This window comes from Piliocolobus tephrosceles, chromosome 17 (assembly GCF_002776525.5).
Source record: "Piliocolobus tephrosceles isolate RC106 chromosome 17, ASM277652v3, whole genome shotgun sequence".
NCBI lineage: Eukaryota > Metazoa > Chordata > Mammalia > Primates > Cercopithecidae > Piliocolobus > Piliocolobus tephrosceles.
Window position 1 is genome coordinate 8,941,900 of NC_045450.1, and position 13,109 is coordinate 8,955,008.

At 44.2% G+C, this 13,109-nt stretch overlaps 1 protein-coding gene across 2 annotated transcripts in view; it reads right to left on the minus strand.

The window, feature by feature from the left end:
- The window catches only part of USP7 (ubiquitin specific peptidase 7), a 72,836-nt gene that overhangs the window by 4,158 nt on the left and 55,569 nt on the right, over window positions 1-13,109 (minus strand). For both annotated transcript variants that reach the window (XM_031934430.1, XM_031934431.1), the window contains exons 12-26: window positions 12,292-12,401; window positions 10,385-10,541; window positions 9,144-9,288; window positions 8,433-8,563; window positions 7,368-7,502; window positions 6,458-6,559; window positions 6,159-6,264; window positions 5,232-5,324; window positions 5,080-5,147; window positions 4,632-4,732; window positions 3,747-3,900; window positions 3,260-3,327; window positions 2,680-2,788; window positions 2,509-2,586; window positions 1,152-1,252 (exon numbers count right to left, since the gene is read on the minus strand). In XM_031934430.1, coding sequence (XP_031790290.1) covers window positions 1,152-1,252; window positions 2,509-2,586; window positions 2,680-2,788; window positions 3,260-3,327; window positions 3,747-3,900; window positions 4,632-4,732; window positions 5,080-5,147; window positions 5,232-5,324; window positions 6,159-6,264; window positions 6,458-6,559; window positions 7,368-7,502; window positions 8,433-8,563; window positions 9,144-9,288; window positions 10,385-10,541; window positions 12,292-12,401 — 1,658 coding nt within the window. The remainder of the gene's footprint in view (window positions 1-1,151; window positions 1,253-2,508; window positions 2,587-2,679; window positions 2,789-3,259; window positions 3,328-3,746; window positions 3,901-4,631; window positions 4,733-5,079; window positions 5,148-5,231; window positions 5,325-6,158; window positions 6,265-6,457; window positions 6,560-7,367; window positions 7,503-8,432; window positions 8,564-9,143; window positions 9,289-10,384; window positions 10,542-12,291; window positions 12,402-13,109) is intronic.

Below are 13,109 nucleotides of genomic sequence, written 5' to 3' on the forward strand. Positions count from 1 at the left end.
TTTTTTTTTTTTTTTTTTGAGACAGAGTCTCACTCTGTCGCCCAGGCTAGAATGCAACAGCATGGTCTCAGCTTACTGCAACCTCCGCCTCCCAGGTGTAAGCGATTCTCCCACCTCAGCCTCCCGAGTAGCTGGGACTATAGGTGCGTGCCACCACACCCAGCTGATACTTGTATTTTTAGTAGAGATGGGGTTTCACTATGTTGGGCAGGCTGGTCTCAAACTCCTGACCTTATGATCCGCTCGCCTCGGCCTCCCAAAGTGCTGGGATTACAAGCGTGAGCCACCGCGCCCAGCCTTTTTTTTTTTTTTTTTTTAAGAGGATCTGAAATACCAGAAACAGAGACTGGGGGCAAGGCAAACAGAGGGGGTCCCCTCGAAGCACAAGATGAAAGGGCTCTGCTGGACACAGTGGAAGTGGCCACACTTGGGCAGAGATGGACAGACTGGGCCTCCAAAAGTTGTGTAAACCTTTCCCACAAGGAATTCACATTCAGGTGATGGAGGCGTTTTCCTCACTTACTCTTATTAGGTAACAGATTAGGGTCTCACTGTTTAATAACTTTTATTAACACTAAAGAAAATTTGGGAACCACATGGCCCCAAAGGCCATTTGTCCTCCAAGTGACTACAGGACAACGTCGCGAGAATCATTCCCATATCTCTGGAATAAACAATCAATTCAGGGGCTTCTTTCTACAGCCCAAATGTTGGCTAGGTGGATCAGAAGTGATTCAATCTGTCACATACAAAATCAAGAGTCACCCTTTCCAGTTTCAGTTCGTCCTTCAAATGGAATCATATCGCTCCTCTGTTTGGCTTTTCTATAGGAATCACGCCTTTTTACTACAGCTAATGTTATCAGAAGATGCAAGACGAAGGAGGAAAAACATAGCTTAATTGTGAAACATGCATAACCCTCTGCACCACACCGGCTTGATGGTTACCCTTGAGACTTGAAAAACTGGAGCAACACTGGGTCTGTGTTGAGTTTCTGTGCAACTGTCTTTGCAACCTGAGGCACACCCCACTGAGTCTGGGAACGATGCACATGGATTCTGGCTGGGTGGTTTGCACCGACGCAGCTGCAGAGGTCAGCGTTACTGCCACCCCTAACTAACCGTCCACATTTGGGCTCAAGAAATACTTGCCTAAGTTTCCCTGATGCTTTCTCCCCAAGCTCCACGGCCTTTTTACATTCTTCTAACAGGTCCCGGACACACCCATGCTTGTCTGGATATAGTGTTATTTCCTAAGTAATGAAAAGATAAAATAAGTGCTTTCAAGAAAGCATAAAAGGTCTGCTACCACAAAGGAAGAGAGGAGAAAGTTGCATCATTGTTCTCAACTGTCCCCAGCTGGCCCCCAGTTCTTGCTCTCATTCCCACCCCAACTCCCTCATCTGTGAATTCACTCACAGTGAGAACACTGGTCCTAACCTAGAACCAACCAAATACTGACAGGAGGTTACCAAAAGTGGCCTTGATGCAAAAAGCCTGTCATTTACAGAACACCTTCTCAGGAAATGATCCCGAGGGGTCACCCAGGGCCTTCCCAATTCTCAGCACAATGAGAAAGGAATGCTGGTCCAGATACAAGACCAGAGGCAGACTGTGGGCCTTCAGGGAGCTTAGTTCTACAAAGGTAAGGTTATTTACGTCTCGAATTTTCCCTCTATACTTGTAGAGCTAGAAAGGGTGAGAGATGTGGCATCCAAATAGGTACACAGACTTTTCTGAAGAACCACCTAATGCCTGTAATGCCAACACTCCGGGAGGCTGAGGCAGAAGGATGCTTAATTAAGCCCAGGAGCTCAAGACCAGTCTGGACAATACAGTGAGACCCTGTCTCTTAAAAAAAAAATATATATATATATATATATATGTATGAATGAGCTGGGCATGGTGACATACACCTGTAATCCTAGCTACTTGGGGGCTGAGGTGGGAGAATCACTTGAGCCCAGGAGGTCTAGGCTGTCGTGGGCTGAGATGGTGCCACTGCACTCCAGCCTGGGCGACAGAGCGAGACCCTGTCTCAAAAAAGAACCACCTAAAATGTGGCTGGGTGTGTCTTCTGTTTGGAGCAAGCATGTGACACTGCAGCTGTCTACACTAGCAGCTTGGGGAATAAGCGCACAGTGGAGTCAAGGCCCGCTCCATTCACAGGCCTGCTGGACTCCCTGAGACCAGGCCGTGGCAGGAATAGCTGGAGAAGGATTCTCCCGCTCAGCCAAGTGGCAATGCATAAGCATCACAGTGGGACCTGAAAGGGAAGGGCTGGCTTCCGAATGAATGGTTCCTTAGCTCAACATGTGATGCACCCAAAGGCCTCAGGAGGTCTTGCCAGGAGGCAGGAAAGACTGGCCCAGGGCGCCCCCAGCCCCCTTCATGTGCTGTTGTTTAGAGTGCTTTTCTTTGGTGTCTTAGTTTTCAACGTCTGGGGACAGGTAGAAACAATAAGCAAATTCCAATAAAAATTAAAATTCATAGTATTAAAAAAACTTACCTCTTCCCTAAATTGGCTGTTTAACCATATACATTTAAAACTTCGCCTGTTCTCAAAGTCTGTGATTTTCATCTTAAGCTATTAAGAAAAGAAAGATTCACGTCAGGTACCGTCACCAAAAACCCAAGCCTTCTCTTTATTACCCATAGTTACATTAATTTGGACTCATACCTGCTGATAGTAAAGTTTCTTAGGTTGTCTAGGCTTGAAGAATTGTAGAAGATCTCTTAAAGTACCTTCATAATTATGTCTAAGAGGATTACCTGGGCCATCCCTATAACTACACAAGAAAACAGCATATAAATAAATGACTTGTTTATTTGCCTACAAACAAATATCTGTGAGTGAGCATAAAAGCAAACCGCTGGCCTTACATCTGGACTTGAAATTTGGACCTAGCATGGGGTTTAACTTAATACTCCTGTTTCCCGAGAACTAAGTCCCACTCGCTGTCACACTTGAATGCTCTCTGCAATAGTGACAAAGCACCCAGCAGCCTGGCAGGACTGACCAGCTGGACACATGAGAGATGCACTGAGGATGTATCTAAAGTCAGTCTGGCTTTGGAGGAGGCTGTCAATTATTTTAACATCTCAGAGTAATGTGGTCAAGATGTGAATGGTGACAATTCTGAAACTAAGCAAGAAATGGCATGTCAGGTGAAATGGCGAGCTAATTATTAGTTCCAAGATGTTTCAATGAACTGTGGAAAGCATGCAGACAACAGCAAGTGTCCGTGCATGTGACTTACCCTTGTGACTTGAAAAACTGGAGCAACATTGGATCTGTGTTGAGCCTCTGTGCAACTGTCTTTGCAACCTGACACACAGAAAGGAAGGTTCATATTTTGGGGAAAAAATTGAAACCTGGTCATAAACTTCATGATTAATTACGTAAAACGTGCTATGAGCAGCCGGAATTTAAATTCCGTAGCAATTTATTAAACAGGAATAAACTATATTATCCCTTAATGTATCACCATGGGAATAGCATATCTGATGAAGATAACTTTGAAAAGGTTTTCACTTTTAATGGTGAGGTCTACAGGTTCTTTTCTGATGGCAATTATTCTAGCTCCCATGGCAGTATCAGCCTGAATCCACTTCAGTGGCAGATTTCCTAAGGCATAGCCCCTCCTGAACCAAAACCATGAGACAGCTTCTTCGACAAGCATTTTAAGAAAGAAATTTGTCTTTCTGGAGTGGGATCTGAAGAGGAAAGGAGCATTTATTAAATACCTGAAAATAATTCATTCTATTTGATAACGTAACCACAAATCCAGGATCATTAGGGATTGTTTTATCACAGAAAATGACATCAACGCGGTGGTAGAGATCTCGGAAATATTCCTTTGCGGTGGGTAATTCACTGTTATCATTTTCAGGGTCATCCCTGGTGGGGGGAGAAAGTTTGCAGTCTGAATCAAAGTCCATGGCAGAGGGTAGCTGGTAAAAATGGCATCATCTTTTATACAACAGTGACACCAACAGGCTGTCTTGCAAGATAAATTCAGGTTCCCCTTTGTAAGCGAGGCAAGTATGCAAGAGGATACACTGAGCCAGGCACAACGTAGTGGCTTTACATTCTCATCCCACTACACAACAAAACCCCCTTAGGTAACAGCACCTGTGCCTCCTCTACAGGAGCAGACTTGGACACAGTGTCTTGCCCACAGACCTGACAGGTGGTGGAGCCCAGTCTCTGACTGTCAGTCAGCAAATCAGGGCTTTCGTGTGCCATCAAGCTGCTTTCAGACATTGAGTGTCTAAGACCAAAGACTGGTTGGTTTACATGAAGACAAACTGAAATGAATTACCCAGGTAGGTACATTCTAAGGAGTTTTGATTTCATAAATCTTAGGGGAAGGAAGCAATTGTTCCCGCCCTGCTAACAGTTGCCACGTGCACTTCAGACATTCTAAGGAATTGAGAAGAGCTTTGTGAAATGAAAATGTTCACCACACCTAATTTCAAAACCCAGAGAAAGCCTGTCAACAGAGCTACATTAAAAAAACAAAAACAAAAACGTGGCTCAGGATCTAGGCACAAATGTTTCTTGGTTCTACAACTTAAAAAAATCCTGAAATTAGTAGGAAGTGATACAGTCCTTCACAAAGTACATACTTCTGAAATACTATGATGTCACCATCCATTAGTTCATCAAGGGCTTTATCAAGAGACACGTCATAGTCCTGAATTCTCTCTGTTAAATTCGGTTTAACTTCCTACAGCGAAAGATATAAAATTGTTACATTACAAAGTCTGTCTCATGTTTAATATGGCCAGATAGTCTTCCATGTACTTAAGTATTTTCTGTACACCCGATTCTATTCACGTTTTAAGTTAAAATGTTAACGGAAAAAGCTAAATAAATAAATCCACAAATATGTAAAACTGATTCTAAAAAAAAAAAAAAAAACACAAATCTAAATATGTGATTCTCAAGATCATCTGAGGCCCTGAGTTAGTTGGTAGACCTAACAGAGTAACAAATTCGGCGTAAAAAGAACAAACAAAACCCTCCACAAACTACTAAGAATATACTAATTATGGAAAAATAAACCATCCAAACCTCATAGAGGATAAGGCTAGTATCTTGAATAAATCCTGCTCTGTCACACATAACTGGGAGCAAGTCACCTAGGAGAAAGAAGATATTGTAAATGTGTAGCTGTAATGTACTGAGCAAAATCTACTCAGAAGGTAAGTGCACAAAGGACTTACGTATTTTACAGGATATTGGTGTGTAGATATGCCCACAGTAATTCAAGCTCCGTGTTTTGGGATCATACATCTTCAAAAATAACATTACATCATCTATAAGGTTAATAAACAAGTTTTGTTAAGATCCAAACACTCAGTACAATGCTTAAAAAACAAACAAAAAAAAAAAACAAAAACAAAAAAAACCAGTAAGCTGAATAGCTCAGTGACAAGTGAAATGACAGCTTAAGGTACCTAAAAGTGACTTCAGATGTGGCTTAGTCACGAAGCTGAGGCTATGACCGCAGAGTTTCCGAACACCAGACCCATGGAAACCCACTACATTTAGACAGTCAAGACGGTATGGAGTGCAGCAAAATTAGAATTCCTAGTTCTGAGACCTGGCACTGACTGGCTGGAAGAGCGTTGCCACAGGAAGATTGCGCATGGTCTTGTGTCTTTGCCAGAAGTGACCACTCACAGCAATAAAAGTGTCATTTTACAGCAAGGGTCAGCAAATTCCGATCCACCTGTTTTGTCGATAAAGTTGTACTGGAAGACAGCCAGCCCGTTCATTTACATATTCTTTGTGGCCGCCTTAGTACAGACAGAAAGGCCTGAAACGCCTGAGATATTGCCTATCTGGCCCCTGACAGACGTTTGCAACCCTGCTCTTTAGGATCTGACCAACGCGATTAGCACAGCACAGCAGCTGAGACTGAAGACAGAACAGGACGGCCCCACATGGCTGCTACTGTCTCCGGGCCTCACAGGAAACTTGCAGCCAAGTCAGTCTTATTTGACTTCATCAGGAAGTCAAGTGAGCATTTGTGGACTTGATCAACAGATCTTTCTGCAAGGGAAGAAGGCTTAACCCTGTTTAGAACAACAATCCAGGAATCCAACGCTACTGCTCTAAGTGCAGGCAGGCGTCTCGTGGGCACTTACGATCTTTATCAAACTTGGGTAAGGTCGCTCCACTAGCAGCCAGCTCGGGATCAACTGTTTCCAGGAATATTGTCCAAGGGTTTTCATTATCACTGAGCTCAATCATCTATTTCCAAAAGAGACGCTGATTTTAGAAGAGTCTAATGGCTTAGGTGACAGAGCGAAAAACTACAGTCAAGTACTGAAGAAAACGTCCAATTCTAGTTAAGTGGACCAAAAGGGAAACAAGCTGCACTAAGTGCAGAGGACTAACACCTCCTGCACGGTTCCAAACCAGATACGCTATTAACAATATTTACTGTTTTATTGCCGTCGGCTTCATTATCTAACATTGCTGGCCGTTTTGTTCCATTACTCCTTGCTTGCATGGGCCACAATCGAATTTGATCTTGTGGAAATCCCTGAAAAAATATTAAGAATAGATTAAGATAAAAACACACTCAAATTTTAGTCCTCTCTACTATACACACATATGTATATACATATATGTACGTATACATACACATATAGTCAATATGTTAATGTTAAGATTGTGATTGTAGGCCGGGTGCTGTGGCTCACGCCTGTAATCCCAGCACTTTGGGAGGCCAAGACGGGTGGATCACGAGGTCGGGAGTTCAAGACCAGCCTGGCCAAAATGGTGAAATCCCGTCTCTACTAAAAATACAAAAATTAGCTAGGCGTGGTGGCAGGCGCCTGTAATCCCAGCTACTCGGGAGGCTGAGGCAGGATAATTGCTTGAAACCAAAAGGCGGAGGTTGCAGTGAGCCGAGATCGCACCACTGGGTAACAAAAGTGAAACCTGTCTCGAAAAAAAAAGAAAAAAAGAAAAAAGACTGTGATTTTAAGAAAAAGAATTCTAATTCTTTCCCGGTTGATTTGGACAACTGTGACTTATCCTTCAGGATCGAATGCCCATTTTACAAAAATAAAGACGGGATGGGGGTGCAGGGAGTGGAGTGGAGGATAAGGAAAAGCGGTGGAAACATGTCTGCAAAATCCTGTGGGTTCCCCAGAGCTGCAGTCAGGGGCTCAGTGCTTTTCTTGCACTTTCTCAGGCCGGAAACGTTCCTGGGTCGCACTCCTCACTGTTAGACGGTAGCTGGACACGGCACCCACCCCCAAAGGCAGTCAGTCTTTTCTAGCGACATGGAAGGAAGGTGGACCTTGGGAGCCAGGGTGGGGAACACCCATAAGACCGGCACGCACCATGGTCTGAGAGAGGCTCTGCACAAACTCAGCAAGCGAGGAGTTCTTCAACACTTTGAACACAGTGTATTTCACTTTTTCTTCATCGTACATGTCATTTCCTTGGTGGCCACAAAACTGGTCCTCTGCGACTATCTGAAAATTTGTTTGAAAACACAGAAAAGACTTGACAACTGACAAAAAATGAGTCCACACTGAACACATTTAAACATTAAAATGCTGAAAACTCATGTTTTGTTCCAAAGAAACCTCTTCAACAGACCAATGAAGAAAAACAGCATAAAATGACCAAAATGTAAACCTATTTATTTAGAAAAGGAGGCTGTGGGCTGGGCGCAGTGGCTCACGCCTGTAATCCCAGCAACTCTGGGTGAGGCAGGTGGATCAACTGAGGTCAGGAGTTCCAAGACCAGCCTGACCTACATGGAGAAACCCCATCTCTACCAAAAATACAAAATTAGCTGCGTGTAGTGGCACATGCCTGTAATCCCAGCTACTTGGGAGGCTGAGGCAGAGGATGAGGTGAGCAGAGATCATGCCACTGCATTCCAGCCTGGACAACAAGAGTGAAACTCTGTCTCAAAAAAAAGGAAGAAAAGAAAAAAGTAAAGGAGGCTGTGTTTCACTGCAGTAACTTAACTCACCTATAAATTGGACCTAGCTAGAGAGCCTCCCTTCTCCAACCCCCACAGTACTTTCTGAAGCAACACACACCCTGACGTGCACTTGATCGCTACTCTGTCTGGTGGCCTGACTTCTGACACCCAAGTCTTTACTCCTGAACCGGCCCTGCCCACCACCAACAGGGCCAGGTGTTACAAATGCTCAGGCAGCTGCCCAGAGCAGCTCAGGGCACAACAGTCCTGGTGTGTGTATCAGGAACTGCTCTGGGACTGAGACCAAGCTCAGGAGAGCATGTGGAGCAGCCTCTCTCTGGGCAGTTGCCCTGCTGTGCGCTGGGTGACCCAAGGGTCCCAGAGGGGCGGGGGCTGACCTGCACGTGCGTACAGAGATGGGCGCCCTGCTTCGTGGTAACCCGGGAGTCCCAGAAGGGTGGGGGCTGACCTGCACTTGCATATAGAGATGGGCTTCCTGCCGCTCCTTCCGCTTCTGAGCCTCGATCCTTTTCTCTTCTTGTAATCGCTCCACCAACTGCTGAGGAATATCATGGTCGGTGACCGCCTGTAAAACTTCACCTGCAGGACAAAGGCATCCTCTTTGACCTCTGCAGATGGACTTTCGCCTCCTTAGAAGCTCCTGATTCTAGGTCATCATTAATAAGATAATCTATTAGGTCGGGCTTGGTGGCTCATTCCTGTAATCCCAGCACTTTGGGAGGCCGAGATGGGCGGATCACGAGGTCAGGAGATTGAGACCATCCTGGCTAACACGGTGAAATCCCATCTCTACTAAAAATACAAAAATTAGCCGGGCGAAGTGGCGGGTGCCTGTAGTCCCAGCTACTCAGGAGGCTGAGGCAGGAGAATGGCGTGAACCCGGGAGGTGGAGCTTGCAGTGAGTCGAGATCGCGCCACTGCACTCCAGCCTGGGCGACAGAGTGAGACTCCGTCTCAAAATAAAATAAAATAATCTATTAACGTGAAATTACTTGGTACCATGAGTCTGCACAAGCCCAACCCTGCCTGTTTCTGGGCTGTTGTAAATATAGTAGAATAAGCATAAAACATGTTTGGACAAAAAAGGATATTGTGAATTCATGGTAGAAATGTCAAGTCCACCACAGTAAAGGACAGAACAAAAGTGAACGCTACTCACTCAGTTTTGATTCCCTGATATAGACTAACATGTAAGCATTAGTGCAGTGTCGAACAGACAGGTCGTCATCGTGACCCCCATAATTGTGCTCAATTGCTTCCTCCTTAGTGCACCTTGACACCACGTCGTCATCAAATTTACACCACTGCAAGGAAAGCAACACACGTCAGCAGCGATCAAGCACTGTGACAAGCACCCAACACCAGAAGGCAGCGTTGTTCTAAAATGTGTGAACTTCTAGGTATGCCCCTAGTTGAAAAAATATACATGTGTGTACATACACAGGCACACAACCTGATGGTGTGCTAGGCAGGCAGAGCTTCAGGCATCCACTCATACAATTCACTAGGACCTTTGCCATCCCCATTCAACATTCTGTGGGCACTACTACCGTTCGCCCAATGGCAATTTTTCTAATCTACTCAAATAGCCCATTTTCCACTTAGGTTCAATCTACTGACATTACCAACTCTTTACAGAATTAAAAAGGCCATACTGAGCACACCAAATGAGAGTTCAATTTTATCCTTTAGTTATAAAATTAAATGGGTTGTTTTATCCTATCCCATGGCATTTTATGGAATCAAGTTAAGGGCCAGACTGAAGTCAACATGGCATGTCCCTAACAGTTATCTTCCCATCTGCCTTGTGGATGGAGCCGTACTAAATAGTGGCGAGTGCTACTGTTACAGGTACTCTTCACTGTTTTCTGATGCTGTGGGGTCCCTCCATCAAATCTCCTTGGCAGGAGATGGGTGCTGGCCCTGTGGTCTTGGAGGTAGATTCTGAGATCCTCATCTGCCAAATGAGTATGGCGCCCTCTACGCTCCCAAGGGTGGTGGTGAAGACTGCATGAGATCTCCATGAGAGGAAACAAGAGAGGACCACGGGAGCATGCAGAGGGACATGCAACCAGCCGGCCTCTCCGACTGGGCCCATGGCATGGGTAATTATCCCATGAGCATTCAGAAGAAAATGTAAGTGTCTCACATGAGATATAAGGGATTCTGTAGGTTCCAACATTGATTACTAACGAAGAGAAGCACAAATGCTAATTTACTATTTCCCTTCAAATCTCAGCAATTAAATGGATGGGACAACAGTACTTAGTAGCCAGAGAATACACAGATCAATTAGGGGTCCCTGACAAGGTCCCAAGTAGGGACCAAAAGAGGCTGAAGCCGAACGTCAGTGTTAACTTTCTGATGAGCTCGCATTCAGTCCTGGGTCCCAGCACTTACTTTGCCATCCCCTTTAGGGTTTAGATACACCACATAATGTCCGCCATGATTATCTCCACTATGAACCAGGACTGCATGAAGAATATAATTTGCAGGGTCCTTAGGATCTGTTTTTTGCAAAAATTCATCAAGTGGTAACTGCTCTGGGAATTCAAACCTATTAGAAAACATTTTAAAGGAAATTCAGTATTAATTTACACAAAAAATATCACACTTTACAGTAAATAAGGCCATTTAATGTACTGGCTCATCTTTAATGTGATAAGCATGAATTGCCTTGGGAAGGCCTATGAACTATATAACGTAATGTCTACTTGATGGAAATAATTTTTCCTACTCAACATAATAAATACACACTACGAATAATTTATGGTGGGGGAATTCCAAATATATCAAGAAATGATTCTGAAGGTCGAGAGGTTAAGACTACTAAGGATATCTGCAAACAGAGAAACATGAAAAATCAAATTCAGAAAGACATGTAAAAATATTTCCCACTCTGGATATCGACTTAGTTTTAATATTCTACAGACATCCTGAAATCGACTTAAGTTTTAACTGGCTCTACAAATTTTGATTTACTTGACCAAATTTTACCATCAGGGTTGCAAAATTAAGAGGCAGGAAGGCAAGTTCCACGGGTAGGGGCTGGTCCCAAGCACAGCATTCTCCCCACCTATGAAGCAGCCAGCACTCAGCTCACAGCCCCTGCAGCCTTCAGGAATGGTGGCCTCAAGTTGCCAAACCTTCGGATTCCTAAACGATGCCAAAATCTGAGCATCTATGTAAAATCTCACAATTTAAAAAATGTTTGCCACTGGCTCCAATAAAAACAAAAACCAAGTAAGGACCTAAAGAAACATACCAACAGGTGGGAACTGGTCTGAAGGCTGCCAGTTTGTGAGTTCTCGCTGAGACAGTTTCTGACCTATATAAAGACTGAATGGGCGACGAAAGGCTCAGCTGGTGGCAAGTAACATGATTTGATTATACTCTCCGTCAAACCTGAAAGCTGAATGACCAATCTACATTCCATACAAAGCTGGTGCTCAAACTACTAAGGATAAAACTACCGTATCCTCTATCAGATAAGGCAGTGCACACTGTCACTCCTGCACCTGGTATTTTAACAATCTAAAAACTACTATTGGCTGGGGGTGGTGTTTCATGCCAATACTCCCAGCACTTCGGGAGGCTCAGGCCAGCAGATCACTTGAGACCAGCCTGGCCAGCATGGTGAAACCCTGTCTCTATTAAAATACAAAATTAGCCAGGTACTTGGAAGGCTGAGGCAGGAGGATCGTTTGAGCCCAGCAGTTCAAGGCTGCAGTGAGCCATGATAGTGCCACTGCACTCCAGCCTGGGCGACACAGCAAGACTCCGTCTCAAAAACGTAACAAAATAAATAAAAATAAAATAACTACTAGTAATTGGCATACAAACAACTCCTTTAGCATTCTTGAAAACTCTAGCACATTCTAGAAGTTGACGCCAACTGAGAGACAACAAAATATTGGAAAAATCCTATTTAAACAAATACAGTAAAAGTCCCTGTGAAATAACATTTACAATTGGTCAAAATTAAATCTATTAGAAATCCTGTGAATGCAAATCTGTGAAGCAGAAACAGCCCCATCCTTGTGGACTGAAATCAGCCACAGCAGACAGCAGAGCTGGGACTGGGCAAAGCATCTTGAGAGGGGAAATGGACTCGGCAGAGGCGGCCTCTGAAACTTGACATAAAATCATTCCTTTAACACTGCTGCTCTTGGGACACAGAGGTAGAAGGGACATCTAAATAAATCAGACGTGGGACTGAAAATACAAAGACTGAGGAAAGCACTGAGACTAACCCCCTAGACCAGCACAATGATGAAATCTGAATTTCATATCCCACTACAGATTACCTATCATTGATCTTGATGTTTTGGTCCGTCTGAGGGTCATACATAAATCTCATCAGTTGTAGATGTAACACTGGTGGCAATGTTAGGAATTTCACACCTTTCTCGGCTTCCTGAGCATTGAAAAAGAAATGCAAATGTAGTTAGCCTCTACTTACTCCTGGAAGCAATGAAATCAACAGCGGCTCAGCAACATTGGAACATGTCTGGGGACTCTGGAGACAAAGGCAAGGAAGTTTAGATGTCCATTTAGGGCATCTTTGAAATGTTTTCTTTAGGTCTGTTTATGGGTCTCTTTGTTTGTGAAAATAATGCTGCACCAGATGACTGTGAGATTCTCTTACCTTGGATTATATTCTAACTTGATATCCAGCAACGGGGGAAGAAATGGTTAAGGAAATTTAGACAGTCATTTGCTGCTGAATTATAGAGTCATTAAACACTGTGCAAATTATGGAGATCCACAGAAAAATCGTTAAATGGAAAAGCAGCAAACTCTGGTTACAATTACGCAAGATTAGCTATGCTTATGAAACGCCTAAACACAACAAGTAGCAATGAACCCAGTGAGGGGTTGGCAGGATTACAAGCTTCCTTTCCTTGGGCTCTCTGATGTTTGCATAAGAACCCATGCATCACAGGGCACGCCCTCAGTGCTTATGGCTCAATCCCACTTCTAAGTTCTGATCCAGTGTCAGCAAGGCCCTTCCCCAGCTGACTGCCGGCCTCTGTGGGACAGGACACCCCAACTTCTCAACAAGCCTTCTCTGGGACATCGGACTTTACAGCTCTCGCCCCACTCTGTCTCTGCTCCATCTTGG